An 18,845-nucleotide genomic window follows, 5' to 3' on the forward strand; every position below is an offset into this window, starting at 1 on the left:
CCCCAGGGAGGGGGGGGGGAAGGCATCCATGGGTGGGGGTGGGAAGGTCCCAGGGAGGGGGGGGGGGCGGAAGGCGCCCAGGGGTGGGCAGGGGGGGGAAGGCACCCATAGGTGAGGGAGGAAGGCACCCATGAGTGGAGGGGGGGAAGGCCCTGGGGGGGGGGGGAAGACACCCATGAGTGGGGGGGGGGAAGGCCCTGGGGGGGGGGGGGGGGAAGGCACCCATAGGTGAGGGGGGAAAGGCCTCAGTGGTTGGAGGGGGGGAAGGTACCCATAGGTGGGAGTGGGAAGGCCCCATGGATGGTGGAGGGAAGGCCCCAGGGGTCGGGGGGGGGAGGCACCCATGGGTGGGGGGGGGGGGAAGACACCCATGAGCGGGGGGGGGAAGGCACCCATAGGTGAGGGGGGAAAGGCCTCAATGGTTGGAGGGGGGGGGGGGAAGGCACTCATGGGTGGGGGTGGGAAGGCCTCAGTGGTTGGGGAAGGGAAGGCCCCAGTGGTGGGGGGGGGGGGGGGAAGGTAGCCATGGGTGGGGGGGGGGAAGGTCCCAGGGAGGGGGGGGAAGGCACCCATGAGTGTGGGGGGGAAGGCACCCATAGGTGGGTGGCGGGGGACGGTACCCATAGGTGGGGGGGGAAGGCCCCAGGGGTGGGGGGAGAGGAAGGTACCCACGGGTGGGGGGGGGGAAGGCACCCATAGGTGAGGGGGGAAGGCACCCATGGGTGGATGGTGGAAGGCCCCAGGGGTGGGGGGGGGGCAGAAGGCCCCCATGGGTGGGAGTGGGAAGGCCTCAGTGGTTGGGGGGGGGAAGGCTCCGGGGGGGGGAAGACACCCATGAGCGGGGGGGGGAAGGCACCCATAGGTGAGGGGGGAAAGGCCTCAGTGGTTGGTGGGGGTGGGAAGGCCCCAGGGATGGGGGGGGGAAGGCACCCATGGGTGGGGGGGGGAAGGCACCCATAGGTGGGCAGCGGGGGAAGGTACCCATAGGTGGGGGGGGCGGAAGGCACCCATGAGTGTGGGGGGAAGGCACCAGTAGGTGGGGGGGGAAGGCCCCATGGATGGTGGAGGAAGGCTCCAGGGATGGGGGGAGGCGCCCATGGGGGGGCGGTGGAAGGCCCCAGGGATGGGGGTGGGAAGGCACCCATGGGTGGGGGGAGGGGATGGCACCCATGGGTGGGGGGGGGGGAAGGCCCCAGTTGTGGGGGGAGAGGAAGGTACCCATGGGTGGGGGAAGAAGGCCCCATGGGTGGATGGTGGAAGGCCCCAGGGGTGGGGGGGGGGGAAGGTACCCATGGGTGGGGGGGGGGGGGAAGGCACCCATGAGTGTGGGGGGAAGGCACCCATAGGTGGGGGGGGAAGGCCCCATGGAGGGTGGAGGAAGGCCCCAGGGATGGGGGGAGGCGCCCATGGGGGGGGGGTGGAAGGCCCCAGGGATGGGGGTGGGAAGGCACCCATGGGTGGGGGGAGGGGATGGCACCCATGGGTGGGGGGGGGGAAGGTACCCATGGGTGGGGGAGGGAAGGCACCCATAGGTGAGGGGGGAAGGCACCCATGGGTGGATGGTGGAAGGCTCCAGGGGTGGGGGGGGGGCAGAAGGCCCCCATGGGTGGGAGTGGGAAGGCCCCAGTGGTTGGGGGGGGGGAAGGTACCCATGGGGGGGGGGGAAGGCCCCAGGGAGGGGGGGGGGGAAGGCACCCATGGGGGGGGGGTGGAAGGCCCCAGGGGTGGGGGTGGAAGCCCCCAGGGGTGCCACGGGTTCCCCCCCACTCACCAGCTCCCCGGTGGTGGAGTCCAGAGTGTAGGAGGAGTTGCGGAAGCTGAGGCTGCTCCGGGGGTCGGCGGGGATCAGCATGCTGTCCCGGTACCACCGGAACGTGGGGGGGGGCGAACCCTCCGACTCCGAACAGCGCAGCACCGCAGTGCGGCCGATGGTGGCCGAGCTGGGAACGTGGGCAGTGGGCTTGGAGGGGGGCACTGCGGGGGGCAGCGGGAGTCAGTGCATGGGGGGGGGGGGAAGGGTCAGTGTATGGGGGGAGAAAGGGGGGGGGGGAAGGGTCAGTGTATGGGGGGGGGGGGAAGGTCAGTGTATGGGGGGAGAAAGGGGGGGGGGGGGGAAGGGTCAGTGTATGGGGGGATGGGGAGAAAGGGTCAGTGCATGGGGGGATGGGGGGCAAAAGGGTCAGTGTATGGGGGGAGAAAGGGGGGGGGAAAGGGTCAGTGTATGGGGGGACCCAAAAAGGTCAGTGTATGGGGGGAGAAAAGGGGGGGGGGGCGGCAAAAGGGTCGGTGTATGGGGGGACAAAGGGGGGGCAAAAGGGTCAGTGTATGGGGGGACACAAAAAGGTCAGTGTATGGGGGGAGAAAGGGGGGCAGCCCAAAGGGGTCAGTGTATGGGGGGAGAAAAGGGGGGGGGAAAGGGTCAGTGTATGGAGAGATGAAGGGGGAAGGGGGGGCAAAAGGGTCAGTGTATGGGGGGATGGGGGGGGAAAGGGTCAGTGTATGGGAGGGGGGAAAGGGTCAGTGTATGGGGGGAGAAAGGGGGAGGGGGGCAGAGAAAGGGGAGAGAAAGGGGGGGATTGAAAGGGGGGGGAGAGAAACGGGGGGGGGGGGCAAAAGGGTCAGTGTATGGGGGGCAGCCCAAAAGGGTCAGTGTATGGGGGGAGAAAGGGGGGCAGCCCAAAAGGGTCAGTGTATGGGGGGATGAAGGGGGAAGGGGGGGCAAAAGGGTCAGCGTATGGGGGGAGAAAGGGAGGAGGGGGGGAAGGGTCAGTGCATGGGGGGACGGGGGGGAAAAGGTCAGTGTATGGGGTGAGAAAAGGGGGCAGCCCAAAAGGGTCAGTGTATGGGGGGAGAAAGGAGGGGGGGCAAAAGGGTCAGTTTCTATAGGGAAACACTGACACAAAGAGCACCGGGTGCAACACAAGAACATGGGAACCTCCACCTTCACCCCAGCCCTAATGGGGACACGGGGGTGGGGGACATGGGGATATGGGAAGATGGGGATGGGGGACATGGGGATGTGGGGACGAGGGGATGGGGGATGTGGGGATATGGGAAGATGGGGATGTGGGACATGGGGAGGTGGGGACATGAGAATATGGGGCAGTGGGGACACGGGGATGTGGGGGAGTGAGGATGTGGGGACATGGGAAAATGGGAAGGTGGAGATGTGGGGATGTGAGGACACGGGGAGGTGGGGAGATGGGGACATTTAGCCATGGGGACGTGGGGATGTGGGGACACACGGACATGGGGACACACGGACATGGGGACACACGGACATGGGGATGTGGGGACACACGGACATGGGGACACACGGACATGGGGATGTGGGGACACACGGACGTGGGGACACACAGACATGGGGACACACGGACGTGGGGTTGTGGGGACACACGGACATGGGGACACACGGACATGGGGCCACACGGACGTGGGGTTGTGGGGACACACGGATGTGGGGACACACGGACATGGGGATGTGGGGACACACGGACATGGGGACACACGGACACGGGGATGTGGGGACACACGGACATGGGGACACACGGACATGGGGATGTGGGGACACATGGATATGGGGACACACGGACGTGGGGTTGTGGGGACACACGGACATGGGGACACACGGACGTGGGGTTGTGGGGACACACGGATGTGGGGACACACAGACATGGGGATGTGGGGACACACGGACATGGGGACACACGGACGTGGGGTTGTGGGGACACACGGATGTGGGGACACACGGACACACGGACATGGGGCCACACGGACATGGGGATGTGGGGACACATGGATATGGGGACACACAGACATGGGGACACACGGATGTGGGGATGTGGGGACACACGGATGTGGGGACACACGGACATGGGGATGTGGGGACACACGGACATGGGGCCACACGGACGTGGGGTTGTGGGGACACACGGACATGGGGATGTGGGGACACACGGACATGGGGACACACGGACGTGGGGTTGTGGGGACACACGGATGTGGGGACACACGGACACACGGACATGGGGCCACACGGACATGGGGATGTGGGGACACATGGATATGGGGACACACGGACATGGGGCCACACGGACGTGGGGTTGTGGGGACCCACCCTGGACGATGAGGTTGACCTCCGACTTGGCGATCTGGGAGCCGCCCCCCACCACCTCGCAGATGTACTTCCCCGTGTCCTCCCGCGTCACCGCGGTGAAGTGGATGGAGGTGACGGAGAAGCGGACGCGGTTCTTGTAGGGGTCTGCAGGGAGAGGCGAAGGGTCGGCGGACGGACGGACGGACGGACGGCGCGGTGCCCCCCGCGGCTCCCAGCCCGGGGCCGTACCTGTGAGCTCTCCCCCATAGTAGAACAGCACCAGGGAAGAGCCCTTCTGGAACTTCCACTCGATGCGGATGTCGGTCCAGCTGGAGCGGTACGCAGAGCACGGGATGTCCACGGCTGCGGGGAGAGATGGAGCTCAGCGGGGGGAGCGGCGCCCCGAAAGCCAACCGCTGTGGGTGATGGGGGGCGTGGGGGGCTCCCGTCGGGCCACGGTGGGTTTATGGAGGGTTACAGGGGGCTTAGTGAGGTTACGGGGTGCTCATGTGGGACTGTGAGGGCGTGGTGAGGCCATAGGGTGCTCATATGGGTCATGGGGTGCTCCTGTGGGGCTGTGGGGGGCTTGGCAGGAGCATAGGGTGCTCATATGGGTCATGGGGTGCTCATGTGGGGCTGTGGGGGGCTTGGCAGGAGTATAGGGTGCTCATATGGGTCATGGGGTGCTCATGTGAGGCTGTGGGGGGCTTGGGGGGGGCGTGGGGGGCTCCCGTCGGGCCACGGTGGGGTTCATGGAGGGTTATAGGGGGCTTAGTGAGGTTACGGGGTGCTCATATGGGACTGTGAGGGCGTGGTGAGGCCATAGGGTGCTCATATGGGTCATGGGGTGCTCCTGTGGGGCTGTGGGGGGCTTGGGGGGGACGTGGGGTGCTCATATGGGTCATGGGGTGCTCCTGTGGGGTTGTGGAGGGCTTGGCGGGAGCATATGGTGCTTATATGGGACCATGGGGTGCTCGTGTGGGGTTGTGGGGGGCTTGGAGGGAGCGTAGGATGCTTATATGGGACCATGGGGTGCTCCTGTGGGGTTGTGGGGGGCTTGGCAGGAGCGTAGGGTGCTCATATGGGTCATGGGGTGCTCCTGTGGGGCTGTGGGGGGCTTGGGGGGGGCGTGGGGGGCTCCCGTCAGGCCACGGTGGGTTTATGGAGGGTTGTAGGGGGCTTAGTGAGGTTACGGGGTGCTCACGTGGGACTGTGAGGGCGTGGTGAGGCTAAAGGGTGCTCATATGGGTCATGGGGTGCTCCTGTGGGGTTATGTAGGGCGTGGTGGGGTTATGGGGTGCTCATGTGGAGCCATGGGGTGCTCTTGTGGGGTTATGGGGGGCTCGGTGTGATCTTGGGATGTTCAGGTGCAGTCATGGGATGCTCACGGGGGGCCAGTAGGTACTCAGTGGGGTCAGGGGGTTCATGTGTGGGGCCATAGGGGGTCACATGGGGGTCATAGGCACTTGATGGGGACACGGGGCGGTTAATGGGGCCGTGGGGCATTCAATGGGGCTGTGGGGTGGTTAATGGGGCCATTGGGCACTTGATGGGGCTGTGGGGTGGTCAATGGGGCCGTGGGGCACTCGATGGGGTGGTTAATGGGGCCGTGGGGCTCTTAATGTGGCACGTGGCAATAGGGTGGGGCTGTGGGCGCTCGATGGGGCCGTGGGGAACTTGATGGCGTGGTTAATGGGGCCGGGGGGCACTTGATGGGGTCGCGGGGCAGTCAGCGTGGCTGTGGGGCGGTTCATGGGGCCGTGGGGCGCTCAGCCCAAAGCTGTGGGTCGCAGTGACTCACGTTGGTTCTCAGGCACTTCCTTCGTCTCCGAGGTGACCTGGGCGCCCACCAGGGACACTGCGGGAGCGGAGGCGGCTGAGCGACACGGGGGGGTCCCCAGAGGCAGAGGTGGGGGGGGGGACCCCTCTGCATCACCCACCCGTTATCAGCTCTCTCATCAGCCTCGTTAATCAGTGCCCAGATGCGGTTAGTGATTAACAGCACCTCCCGACCCGCGGGTTTATTAGCACGGGGTCACGGCTCCGCGGCACCGCTGCGTGCGCTCCAGGGATGGCACAGTGAGCGGGAGGTGACGGTGTGGGGCAGGAGGAGGTGACGGTGTGGGGCAGGAGGAGGTGACGGTGTGGGGCAGGAGGAGGTGACCCCACACGGAGCCGGAAAATCCCGTCGTGCCGGCTGCCACCCGCGTCACCTCCCGGTTTCGCACCACTCCCCGCGCTCCGGGCGCGCACACGCGTGTGCACGCGCGCCCATCCTCGCGCGCTCGCCCCACGCTGACCCCCATCCTCCACCCCGGCGCTGCTGATGTCGTGAAGCGGTGGAGTGCAGCGGTGACCCCCGGGGCTGTGGGCCCCAATGCTGTGGGTCAGGGACGGTCACCGCGCCGCTGAGTCACCGCAGAGGCAGCGCCCGGCGCCGCTCCCACGACGCCCCACGGTGCCACCGCACCGAAACACGAAGGGGGGAACCGCCACATCCCAAACCCGAGGATGGAGGCCACCACGACGTCCCCAAACGCGAGCGGAGACACCACTGCGGTGTCCCCAAGCCCAAGCCGGGAGGCCGCCACGGTGTCCCCAAGCACCGCGGTGTCCCCACACCCAAGCGCAGAGGCCGCTGTGGTGTCCTCACGCCCAAGAAGAAAGGCCACCACGGTGTCCCCAAGTGCCACAGCGTACCCAAACCCAAGGAGGAAGGCCACTACGGTGTCCCCACACCATACAGCGTCCCCAAGCCCAAGCGGAGAAACCACTGCGCTGTCCCCAATCCCAAGAAAGGCCACCGCGTTGTCCCCAAACCCCACGGCGTCCCCACAGCCAAGCATAGAGGCCACCACGGCGTCCCCACAGCCCACGGTTTGGGACCGCCGCTCACCACAACGTCCCTGAGCCCCACGGCAGCTTTGGGGTCACTGCCAAGAGGGTGGGAGCGGCAGCGCCGGCAGTGGCTGTGGGGCCACCTGGACACGCGGGGGGTGGGGATTGGGATCCGCAGGAAGCGGCGGAGGGGACAGGAAACGCAGAGCGGGGACAGGAAGAGCCGCAGCCACCGCACAATGGGGACGTGGGAAGAGCAGCAGCCAGGCAGAAAAAAAAAACCCCAATCCCGAACGACCCCACTTTGGTGCCCCGATCTCCCAGGCCGCACATCTGCCCCCATCCCCGTGGCCCCAAAAAGGTCAACGCCAACACCGCCCCGGGACAAAGGAGGGGACGTCACCGTCACCGTCACCATCACCGCAGGTGACGGAAGGGGAACTCCATGGGGAGAGGCGAAACTTCAGCCTTTGGGTACACATTAACCCGGAGCGGGGACCCACGGCTGCTCCTCTGCCACCAACGGGACGGGGCCGTCCTCGCAGCCGTCCCCACTGCTGTCCCCACCGCTGTCCCCACTGCTGCCCCATCGCTGCGCCCGTGGGCTGAGGGCGGCCACGGCAGGACGGGATGTTTGTAGGGCCCATTTCCGCGGTTATTCTCCCCAAATCTGCAGCCCAAACGTCCCCGGGCGGTCACCGCGGGGCCACCGACGTCACCCCGAACTGCTGGGGGGCAAAAGAGGGAACAGCACCGGGGGGGGGGAGGGGACGCAGAGGGGGTGGGGGGGCCGCGTGGTCCCCCAGCACAGACGTGTGGCCGACTGCTGTGCCGCCACCACCGGGGATCGGGGACAACGTCGGGGGACGATGTCCCCACAGCGCTATGGGAGAAAGGGAAGGTTCTCCTGCGAGCACAGAGAGTGCGAGGGACGGGGACACGATGGGACCGGGGACAACAACGGGACGGGGACACGATGGGACCGGGACAACAACGGGACCGGGACAACAACGGGACGGGGACAACAACGGGACGGGGACACGATGGGACGGGACAACAACGGGACGGGACAACAACGGGACGGGGACAACAACGGGACGGGGACAACAACGGGACGGCACAGCAGGGCGGTGTCCCCGTGTGGCGGCATTCCCACCCGGCAGTGTCCCCGTAGCGGTGGCGGTGCCCGCAGCCCCGCGGTGACGCGGTCGAATACCACCGCGTTATTAATACGCCGTTATCGCCGCTCCGAACCCCCACGGACGGAGCCGAAGCGCCGGGGGGTCGCGCATCGCCTCAGCGCCGCTCCCCGCGGCCTATCGCCGCTCCCCGCACCCTGAGCCCAACCCCGGCCCTCTCGCACCGCTCGCACCGCTCGCACCGCCTGGCCCCACCGCCCCGCCCCGCCCCGGCCCGGCCCCGGTACTCACCGGCCGCCGCGCACAGCAGCACGAGAGGCCGCGCTCCGCCGCCGCCCCGCCGCACCCCGCCCGCCATCGCCATCGCCGCCGCCGCCGCACTGACCCCGCGCCCCAGGTGTGGCCCCGCCCCGCCCAGGTGCGTCCCGCCCCCCCACCCCGCGCTGATTGGGGGGGGGGTCGCCCCGCCTCCTCGGGGTTGGGCCAACCCGGCGACGCCCCTGAGGACAGGTGCGCGTAGCCCCGCCCCTCGCTCGGCTCCATTGGCCGCGCCGCCCGTCACGTCGAGGAGAGAGCACCTGCGATGGGCTGAAAAAGAGGCCGCGAGCGGCACAGGTGTGCAGAAGGCGGGGCGCGCCGGCCAATCAGAGGGAGCGCTGTAACTTTTGACCAATGGGAGCGCTCTGCGTCCTGCGTGCACCTCCCGGGCGGGGAGACGGCGTTGCCATGGAGACGGGGCCGGGAGGCCCTGTAGGCCGCAGTGGGTCCCAGTGCTCCCAGTGCTCCCAGTGCACCTCGTGCTCCCCCCACTCCCGGTATTCAGTGCTTCCCAGGAGCCACAGGGTACAACTATATCAAGCCACGGAGCTGTGACACAGTGACAGTGCGGCATGGTGACATCAGTGACATCACGGTGCAGTGACATCACGGTGACATCATGGCGACACAGCCCAGCGGTTGGCCCGCTCATCACCCCATGGAGGGGTGACCCAAGGGACGGGGTTCCCAAGGCCCCCATGGCTCAGCCCTGACCAAGCTGCATGTACCCAAGGCCCCAGACTAGCCCTAATTACCACTAATTAACGGTGGGGAGCTGCAAGCACCACCCCCCAAAACGTTAATCAGGGGCTGCAGGAATCAGAACACCCATGGGGAAGTGACAGGGGTGACATGTGGGGCTGGGGGAAAAGAGGGGGGCAAAGGGGTTGGGGGGACAGGACAGGGCTGGGGGAAAAGGGGGGACAAAGGGGTTGGGGGGACAGGACAGGGCTGGGGGACATGGAGTGGACGTGGGGGAGAAAGAGGTTGTGGATGACAGGAAAGGGGTAGGGGACATGGGGGACATGGAGGACAGGTGAGGGGGAGGAGACATGGTAGGGACATGGGGGGGACAGGGCAGGGGTGGGGGACAGGGGGGACAAAGTCGGGGACAGGACAGGGTGGGGGACATGGGGGACAATGGGGAACATGATGGGGAAAAATGGGGGACAAAGGGGTTGGTGAGGGCAGAAGAGTGGGGGACACGGTGGGGACATGGGACTGAAGAGGGGAGGGTTACAAAGGGGGGACAAAGGGGACAGGACAGGGTAGGGGACATGGGGGACAAAGGGGCTGGTAGGGGACAGGATGGGGTGGGGGACGTGGTGGGAACGTGGGGGACAGGACGGGTGGGGGACGTGGGGGACAAAAGAGTTTGGAGGGGGGATAGGAGAGGGGTGGGGGACATGGGGGGACAGGACAGGAACTGGGGATGTGGTGGGGACATGCGGGACAGACGGGGGGGGGGGACACGGGGACAGGGGAGGGGTGAAGGACATGAGGGGGACATGGGGAAGAAGGGGGGATAGGAGGGGGGGTCATGGTGGGGGACACCGAACACGTGGTGACAACGGGGGTGGAGGGACACGATGGGACACGGGGGGGTTGAGGGGACAGCGGACCACAGTGGGGTGAAGGGGACAGAGGAGCGGTGGGGGGGACACGTGAGGGGGTGGGGGGGGGGGGGGGGGGGGGGGTCAAGAAAAGGACTCATTGTGAGGTCCTGGAAAAACAAATCACTATTTTTATTTCTTTTTGCTTTTTTTTTTTTTTTTCCTTTTGAAATTCAGAGAGTTTTTAAAAAAAAAAAAAGTCATGGCCCACCGGAGTGGGGGGGGGGGGGGGGGGGGGGGGGGGGAGGGGGGGAGGGGGGAGAGGGGGGCAGGGGGGAGAGGGGGGGGGACCACCCTGCACCCCAGTGGGGGACAAAGAGCCACCACTGCCCCCTGGGAGGGGGTGACACCATGGGGAATGGGGGGTGACACCCTGAGGAAGGGGGGGGGGGGGGGTGACATCGTGGGGCGGGTGACACCCTGGGGTGACAATGGGGGGGGGGGTGACACCCTGGGGTGACAATGGGGGGGGTGACACCCTGGGGAATGGGGATGACAATGGAGGGAGGTGTGACACCCTGGGGGAGGGGGTGGGGTCGACACCCAAAGGGGTGACAGCGGAGGGGTGGGCTGGGGAGGGGGGTGGGGGGGGCCGAGGCAGTGCTGGGGCAGTGGGGTCGCCTGGCCGAGAGCGTGTGCAGGAAGCGCGGGAACGTGGGGACACAAACCAACGGGGCTGGGGGGCTCCTCGTGTCACCCCGGGGCTGGGTGGGGTGAGAGGGAGGAGGGGATGTGGGGGGGGGGGGGGGGTCCCCGTCCCCAGGGTCAGTGGCTCTCGTTCTTGATGACGATCTCCACGCCGTGCTGGCGGAGCTGCGCCCGGAGGATCAGGTTCTTGCTCTTCAGCTCCTCCACCTGACACGGTTGGGGGCGGTGAGGCTGTGGGGTCCCGTTCTGATCCTAAGACAGACCCCCGCCCCCCCCCCGGCACCCACCTGCTGCCGTAAGACCTCGTTGTCCATCTGGAGCTGGTCCAGGCCCTGCAGCTCCTCGGAGAGGCGATGGTTGCTCTGCCGCAGCTCCTGGATGTAGTCGCAGGCTTTGGAGAGGATCCCCCCTTTGCTCTGTGGGGTTGGTTTTAGGGGGGGAGGACAGGGGGTGAGAGGGGCGGTGGGACACCAGGAAGGGGCAGCGGCCACCACAATCCCAGATCTCGTGTCCCACCCCATGGATCTGGCAAACAAGTGTGGCCCCGGGGATGGGGGACCCCAATGGATGTGGGACCCCACGGTTGGGGGAACCCAACGGAGGCAGAACCCCAATGACACGGGATGCCACGGATGTGGGATCCCCGTGATTCAGGACCCCATAGATGCGGGACCCCAGGGATGGGGGACGCCAATTAAGTGTGATCCCATGGATGCGAGATTGCACAGATAAGGGATATCAACGGACACAGGATCCCAACGACACAGGATGCCACGGATGTGGGATCTCTATGATCCAGGATCCTATAGATATGGGACCCCAGTGAAATGGGATCCCATGGATGGGGGATCCCATTGGGTAAGACCTCCTGGATGTGCGACCTCAATGATATCGGATTCCAATAGATGCTGGACCCCAGTGACACACGACCCCAATGGATATGTGATCCCATAAATGCACAACTCCAAAGGACCCAGGATATGGGATCCCATAAATGCACGACCCCGTAGATGGGGGACTCCAATGGACGCAAGATCCCAACAACACAGAATGAAATAGATGCAGCACCCCAATAATACAGGATCCCATGGATGTGGGATCCCATAGATAGGGGACCCCAATGGATTTGAGACCTCCTGGATGTTGGACCCCAGCAATATGGGACCCCAATGGATATGGGATCCCTTAGATGTGTGACCCCATAGATGTGGGACTCCAATGGACACAGAATCCCAACAGCACAGGATGAAATAGACGCAGCATCCCAGCGATACAGGATCCCATGGATGTGGGATCCCAGTGATATGGGACCCCAATGGATACCGGACCCTAATGGATGCGGGACCCCAATGAAGTGGGATCCCATGGATGCGGGACCCCAATGGATTTGAGGCCTCATGGTTGCAGGACCCCAGATGGATGCTGGACCCCAGAGATACAGGACCCCAATGGATATGGGATCCCACAGATGCTCAACCCCAAAGGATATGAGACCCCATAGATGCGCGACCCTATTCTCCACCCCACAGACCATCCCAGCCCCACATCCCCTCGTCCCCTCTCCCCCTGCCCCCTACCTGCCCCGACTTGGTGTTCTCCATGGAGCAGTCGGGGATAATCTTGGAGAGCTGCACAATCCAGTTGTTGATTTTGTCCCGGCGCCGGCGCTCCACTGCGAGCAGAGGGGACGGACAGCGACATCAGAACCCTCAGTGGGGACAAAGCCAGGCACCCCAAACCCACAGATCCTTTTGGGGCTCTCTGACCCCCTCCTGCCTGCCTGGGGGGCACTGATCCCATAACGGTACCTTCGTTGTGCTGTGCCCGACGCTTCTCATCCCGGGTCGCCCGCGGCGCCTCTGCTTTCCTGCAGGGAGAGCAGCAGGGTCAGCGCTGGCCCCCCATGCCATGCCCCATGGAAGCGGCCCCATGGACACACCTCTCCCCCCTCCTCCCCCCCCACGTGCCCCCCATGGTGGGGCCGGTACTCACGGGGAGTAGGGGTGGGCACGGGGGGCGATGGAGCGCTGCGTCCCACCCTGCAGGACCTCCTGGGGGGACATCATCACGAAGAATTGCCCTGAACAGACCCAAAATGAGCAGTGGGGTCAGATGTGGGGTGCAGTGCCACATCCCACAGCGGGGACCCACGGTGCCAGCTGGCCCTGTCCCCACCCCCATCACTATCCTAGTCCTCATTCCTGCCATCACCCTCATCCCCCATATCACACCCATCCATCCCCGTCCCCATCCTCAGTCTCATATCCTCGTTCCCATCTCCATCTCACCCTCATCCCCATCTCCTCGCCCCTATCTCCACCCCAATCCTCACCCCAAACCACGTCCCCATGTCCCTATCCCCATCCACATCCCCATGTTCCCACCTCAATCTCCATCCACATCCCCAGGTCCCCGTGTTCACCTCCATCCCTGTCCCACCCCCATTCTTGTCCCAGTCTCTATCCCCACCTTTATCCCCACCCCAATCTCCATCCTCATCCCCATCCCTGCCTCCATGTCCATCCATGTCCTCTATCTCCACTCTTGTCCCCACTCGCATCCCAATCTTTATCCCCATCCCCGTCCCCATCCCAATCAACCTCCATCCCTTTCCCCATCTGTCTCCACCTCCATTCCCGTCCCCCACCCCCACCCTTGTCCCCACTCTTGTCCCAACCTCTATCCCCACCCGTCCCCACCCCAATCTCCATCCTTTCCCCCATCCACGTCCTCCACCTCCACTCTTATTCCCAGCCTTGATCCCCATCCCTGTCCCCATCCCGATTTCCATCCGTGTCCTCCATCCCCATTCTTGTCCCAGTCTTTATCCCCATTCCCGTCCCCACCCCAATCTCCATCCCTTTCCATATTCCTGTCTCCATCTCCATCCATTTCCTCCATTCCCACCCATCCCCATTCTTGCCTCAACCTCCATCCCCACCCCTGTCCCCATCCCAATCTCCATCCACGTTCTCCATCCCCATTCTCATCCCAATCTCTATCCCCACTACCGTCCCTACCCCAATCCCCATCCTCATCCCCATCCCGATCTCCACCCCCATCCTCGTCCCCGCTCTCGTCCCAATCTTCATCCCTACCCCTGACCCCACCCCAGTCCCATTCCCCGTCCCCATCCCAGCCCTCACCTCCCTCCCCGTCCTCATCTCTGTCCTCACCCCCCCCCCCCCCCGCCCCCTCCCCTCCATACCGGTGGGGGTGGGCTGCCCCAGCAGCGCCTCTGAGTTCTGCGTGGTGACGACAGCGGTGGCGGTGGTCCCGGCGCCGGCGGATGTGCTGCTGTCGGCCACGGCCGCGGTGGGGAAATAGGTGTAGTGGGTCTCAGTGGCCGTCGCCTCCGTCTCCACCGCATCGTCGCTGGTGAAGGCGCCCTGGATGACGGCCTGGAGGAGATGGGGGCGTTGGAAGGGGACTCCCGGCCCGGCGTCGCCCCGGCGCCGCCCCGCAGCGCCCACCTGTGTCATGGACTGCGCGGCGGGGTAGCCGCTGATGGCGCTGGTGCCTTCCGTCTGTCCGTCCAGCTGTCCGTCCGCCACTTGGATCACCCTATACATCACCTGCAGGCAGAGATCCACGTAACCCCCCCGGCTCCCGGCCCCATTCCCAGCGGTTCCCCGATGCTGGGTCCCCGTTGTGCCCCCCGACCCCGTTCCTGCACGCCGCTGTTCTCTGTGCCAAAGACGTACCTGCCCCCACATCCCCCCGACCCCTATATCCCCATACACCCATACCCCACATCCTCATGTCTCCCTGTCCCCCACATCCCATGCCCCCACGTCCCCCTATCCCCCGCCCCTATATCTCATTTCCCTCGACCCACATTCCCCAGACCCTCATCTCCCACATCCCCGTCCTCCATATCCCATATTCCCACGTCCACCTGACCCCATATTCCATGACTCCATATCCTCGTGTCCCCCTGCCCCTTGCCCTTATATCCAATGTCCCCTGACCCCCCAGACCCCCATGTACCACACCCCCATGTCCCCCCGTCCCCCACACCTCTGTTTTCCTGTTCCCCGTCTCCCGACTCCCATATCCCCACACCCCAATATCCCACATCCCCTTGCTCTCTATAACCCACGTACACTGAATCCCATATCCCACGACCCCCATATCCCCATACCCCACATCTCCATGTCCTCAGGTTCACCTGTCCCTTGCCCCTATATCCAACGTCCCCTGACCCCTCATTCTCCAGACTCCCATACACACGTGTCCCCATGTCCCCTGCCCCCCATACCCCACAACTCCACGTCCCCATATCCCCCCGTCCTCTGCCCCTGTATCCCACATCCCGTGCCCCCACCTTCTCCTGACCTCACACCCCATATCCCCCGACCCCTATACCCCTGTCGCTTTCACCCCCGTAATCCCTCACCCCACATCCCTTTTCCCCGCCCCCATACCTGCGTGCCGCCGTTCTCTGTGCGGAAGACATATTTGATATTGGGGTCGGGGAAGGTGGCGGCGGACTGAATGCTGGCGATGGCGACACTGGTGGGATCCTCTCCTGTGGCCACTGCACCTTGGGGACAGGAGGGCAGCGTGGGGCCGTGGTGGGGAGGGGGTGGCTGTCACCCCACCGGGACCCTCCCACAGTGGGGAGGAGGGGCTGCCACCCCACCGGGCCACCCCCTCTGGATCATGGGGCTGGTGTTAACGGGTTGTCCCGTGTCACCAAGGGGTTGGGGACAAAACGGGTGAGGATGGGGCTCGCAAATACCCAGAACCGCCCCCACCCCACCCCCACAAAGACGGGGACCCCTCACCTTCCTGGATTTGCACCGTTCCCTCTTCCGTCTCGGCTGCTTTCTGCTGTCTGCAGGGACAGAGGCAGAGCGGTGAGGATCTGTCCTCGCGTCCAACGTCCCCGCGTCCCTCCAGCCCCATAACCCACGCTGGGGTCACCGAGCTGCCCTGCCGACCACAGCCCCCCGTGACCAACCCCAAACCCGGACCCTATGACCGCGTTCCCCCCGCAGGGTGACCCCAGGCAGAGGTGGCGCTCACCCCTTCATCGCTCCGCTCGGCCGCGCATCAGAGGCGGTGGCAGACGGTGCTGCGGCACTCAGAGCCCGGCGGGGACTCAGCCTGGATGGGGACATGGGGACGTGAGGTTTGGGTATGGGGTCCAGGATATAGGGACAAAGGGCATGAGGACACCAGGTTTGGGGTATAGGGACATGAGGTTTGGGGTATGGGGTCCAGGAGATAGGGACAAAGAGCACGGGGATGTGAGGTTTGGGGTAGGAGGTTCAGGATATAGGGACAAAGGGCATGAGGACACCAGGTTTGGGGTATAGGGACATGGGGACATGAGGTTTGGGGTATGGGGTCCAGGATATGGGGACAGAGGGTGTGGGAATGCGAGGTATGGGGTATGAACACATGGGGACATGAGGTTTGGGGTATGGGGTCCAGGAGATGAGGACAAAGAGCACGGGGACGTGAGGTTCGGGGTATGGGGTTCAGGATATAGGGACAAAAGGCATGAGGACACCAGGTTTGGGGTATAGGGGCATGGGGACATGAGGTTTGGGGTATGGGGTTCAGGATATAGGGGCAAAAGGCATGAGGACACCAGGTTTGGGGTATAGGGACATGAGGACACGAGGTTTGAGGTATGGGGTCCAGGAGATGAGGACAAAGAGCACGGGGACGTGAGGTTCGGGGTAGGGGGTTCAGGATATAGGGACAAAAGGCATGAGGACACCAGGTTTGGGGTATAGGGGCATGGGGACGTGAGGTTTGGGGTAGGGGGTTCAGGATATAGGGACAAAGGGCATGAGGACACCAGGTTTGGGGACAGGGGCGTGGGGACATGAGGTTTGGGGTATGGGGTCCAGGAGATGAGGACAAAGAGCACGGGGATGTGAGGTTTGGGGTATGGGGTTCAGGATATAGGGACAAAGGGCATGAGGACACCAGGTTTGGGGTATAGGGACATGGGGACACGAGGTATGGGGTTCAGGAGATGAGGACAAAGAGCACAGGGATGTGAGGTTTGGGGTAGGGGGTTCAGGACATAGGGACAAAGGGCATGAGGACACCAGGTTTGGGGTATAGGGACATGGGGACACGAGGTTTGGGGTATGGGGTCCAGGAGATGAGGACAAATTGCATGGGGACGTGAGGTTTGGGGTATGGGGTCCAGGATATAGGGACAAAAGGCATGAGGACACCAGGTTTGGGGTATAGGGACATGGGGACATGAGGTTTGGGGTATGGGGTCCAGGAGATGAGGACAAAGAGCACGGGGATGTGAGGTTTGGGGTATGGGGTTCAGGATATAGGGACAAAGGGCATGAGGACACCAGGTTTGGGGTATAGGGACATGGGGACACCAGGTTTGGGATATGAGGTCCAGGATATGGGGACAGAGGACACGAGGACGTGAGGCTTTGGGTATGGAGTACAGATACGGGGACGGAGGATGTGGAGACACGAGGCATGGGATATGGAGTCCAGGATATGGGGAGACGGGGTATGGGGACACGAGGTTTGAGGAGATCCCGTGGTTCAGGATATGGGGACACAAGGTTTGGGGTACAGGATTCAGGACACGGGGACAAAGAATGTGGGGATGTGAGGTTTGGGGTACAGCAATGTGACATTTAGGATATGGAGTCACAAGGTCCAGGACATGGGGGATGGGGACACGAGGTTTGGGGTTCGGGATATGGGGACACAGGGAACGGGAACACGAGGTTTGGGGTATGGGGGTGAGGATATGAGGACAGGAGTTTCAGGATATGGGGGGACATGGGGACAGGGACGCAACATATGGGGACAGGACAAAGGAACGTGGGGACGGGGACATGGGAACCTGAGATATGGGATATGGGGACATGAGGTTCAGGATATGGGGAGGACGGGATTTGGGGACGGGGGGACAAGAGGATGTGGGGCAGGGACACCGGGGACGTGGGGACGGAGGAAACGGGAACGCGGGGACGTGGGATGTGGGACATAACGGGATATGGGGACAGGAGATATGGGACGTGGGGACGGGGAGAAATGGGGGCGGGGGACGCAGGGAGGCGCCACAGACCCTCCCCAGTGCTGACCCCCAACCCCACCACCACGGCTGCCACGGAGGTGCCACGGCCACCACTGCGCACGGGGAGGGGACAGCGGCAGCAGTGTCCCCATCTGTCGCCAGGGACCTTTTTGGGCAGCCCCCGTTTCACTTTCGCATCTCGGGGGGCGGCGGCGCCCCTCGGCCGGGCGTCCCCAGTGGGGGGGGGGGGGCAGCGTCCCCTGGCACCAAACCGGGGGGTCCCCACACAGGTGGTGGCCCTCCAGGAGGAGGGTGGCCCTGTGTTGGGGGGGTGTTGTCCCCATTAATGGGGGGGGGGAAGCGACAGCGGCTTCAGTGTCACTCCCCCTCCACGGCCCTCCCCCCGTTTTGGGTCACTTCAGGCCGAGGCCACCGCAGTGTCACCCCGAGGAGGATGGGGGGGGGGCACACCCCAAAATAGAGCCCCCATCGCACAGCCAAAGGGAACCCCCCTCCCCCCCCCGCCCTCTGCACAGCGCCGAGTTCCCGCCCCTCCGGGGGGGGACAATTTGGGGGTGGGGGACATAAAAGCGGGGGGAGTGACGATGTGGTGAGGGGGGCACAGCGCGGGGCGACCCGGGACGCAAAGGGGGGGGTGCCAATTGGAGGGGGGGAACACAAAGGGGGGCGACAATGGGAGGGGGGAAGGCCGCGGGGGGTGACAGCCGTGGGACGGCACTCGGGGAGGGGACATCGCACTGTGGGGGGGGGAGGGAGGGGGACGGGAGGAGAGGGGGCGGCCCCCGGGGGGGGGGGAGCGGCCGTGGGGGGCAGCGCGGGGGGCGGGGGCCGCTCCGTCCTTACCCTGTGCGCGCTCGGCCCCTCGTCTCGCCATGGAGCCCCGCACATGCGCAGCGCGCCGCACCGCCGCCGCCATGGCGGAGCCGGGCGGAAGTGGGCCGCGAAGCCCCGCCCCGCGCCGCCATCTTGGGGCGGCCGCGTCGCGAGCGCCGCTGAGCGCCGCCATCTTGGAGTCGGGCGCGTGAAACCCTCCCCGCCGCCATCTCAGGGGGGGGCGCCATCTTACACGGCGAAGCGCGGGGCTTCCGCTCGGCGCCATCTTGGAAGCGGGCAGCGCTCCCCCTTTGCCCTCCCCGCAGCCCCCAGCCCCG

General features: G+C 65.0%; 2 protein-coding genes across 3 annotated transcripts in view; both read right to left on the reverse strand.

Moving 5' to 3' along the window:
* The window catches only part of F11R (F11 receptor), a gene marked incomplete at its 3' end in the record, with an annotated part of 25,303 nt that extends 16,809 nt beyond the window's left edge, over nucleotides 1–8,494 (reverse strand). The window contains 5 exon segments of the mRNA NM_001083366.1: nucleotides 1,772–1,974; nucleotides 4,118–4,261; nucleotides 4,346–4,459; nucleotides 5,898–5,954; nucleotides 8,365–8,494. Of these exon segments, the coding sequence (NP_001076835.1) occupies nucleotides 1,772–1,974; nucleotides 4,118–4,261; nucleotides 4,346–4,459; nucleotides 5,898–5,954; nucleotides 8,365–8,431 (585 nt within the window).
* A 1,615-nt stretch (nucleotides 8,495–10,109) lies between these two features.
* Nucleotides 10,110–18,634, reverse strand: USF1 (upstream transcription factor 1). Of its 2 annotated transcripts, none has more exons than XM_025143400.3 (11): nucleotides 18,538–18,634; nucleotides 15,684–15,764; nucleotides 15,443–15,492; nucleotides 15,080–15,192; nucleotides 14,126–14,227; nucleotides 13,861–14,053; nucleotides 12,645–12,732; nucleotides 12,461–12,519; nucleotides 12,230–12,324; nucleotides 10,940–11,068; nucleotides 10,110–10,859 (listed from the first exon to the last, which is right to left on the reverse strand). In XM_025143400.3, exons 2-11 carry the CDS (start codon nucleotides 15,689–15,691, stop codon nucleotides 10,770–10,772), a joined length of 927 nt encoding a protein of 308 aa, XP_024999168.2. In that variant the 5' UTR covers nucleotides 15,692–15,764; nucleotides 18,538–18,634; the 3' UTR covers nucleotides 10,110–10,769. The 2 variants fall into 2 exon arrangements, with proteins under 2 accessions (XP_024999168.2, NP_001385070.1); NM_001398141.1 differs by having other exon boundaries at nucleotides 10,579–10,859; nucleotides 15,080–15,198.
* Between the last annotated feature and the right edge of the window lie 211 nt (nucleotides 18,635–18,845).

This window comes from Gallus gallus, chromosome 25 (assembly GCF_016699485.2).
Source record: "Gallus gallus isolate bGalGal1 chromosome 25, bGalGal1.mat.broiler.GRCg7b, whole genome shotgun sequence".
In the NCBI taxonomy this organism is placed as follows: Eukaryota; Metazoa; Chordata; class Aves; order Galliformes; family Phasianidae; genus Gallus; species Gallus gallus.

What these genes read in the sequence shown, in the direction of transcription:
- USF1 (NM_001398141.1), bottom strand. An exon ending in AACGGTGCAAATCCAGGAAG is followed by an intron (nt 15,199 to 15,442) that starts GTGAGGGGTCCC and finishes CCTGTCCCCAAG; the next exon opens with GTGCAGTGGCCACAGGAGAG. An exon ending in TCGGGCACAGCACAACGAAG is followed by an intron (nt 12,325 to 12,460) that starts GTACCGTTATGG and finishes CTCTGCTCGCAG; the next exon opens with TGGAGCGCCGGCGCCGGGAC.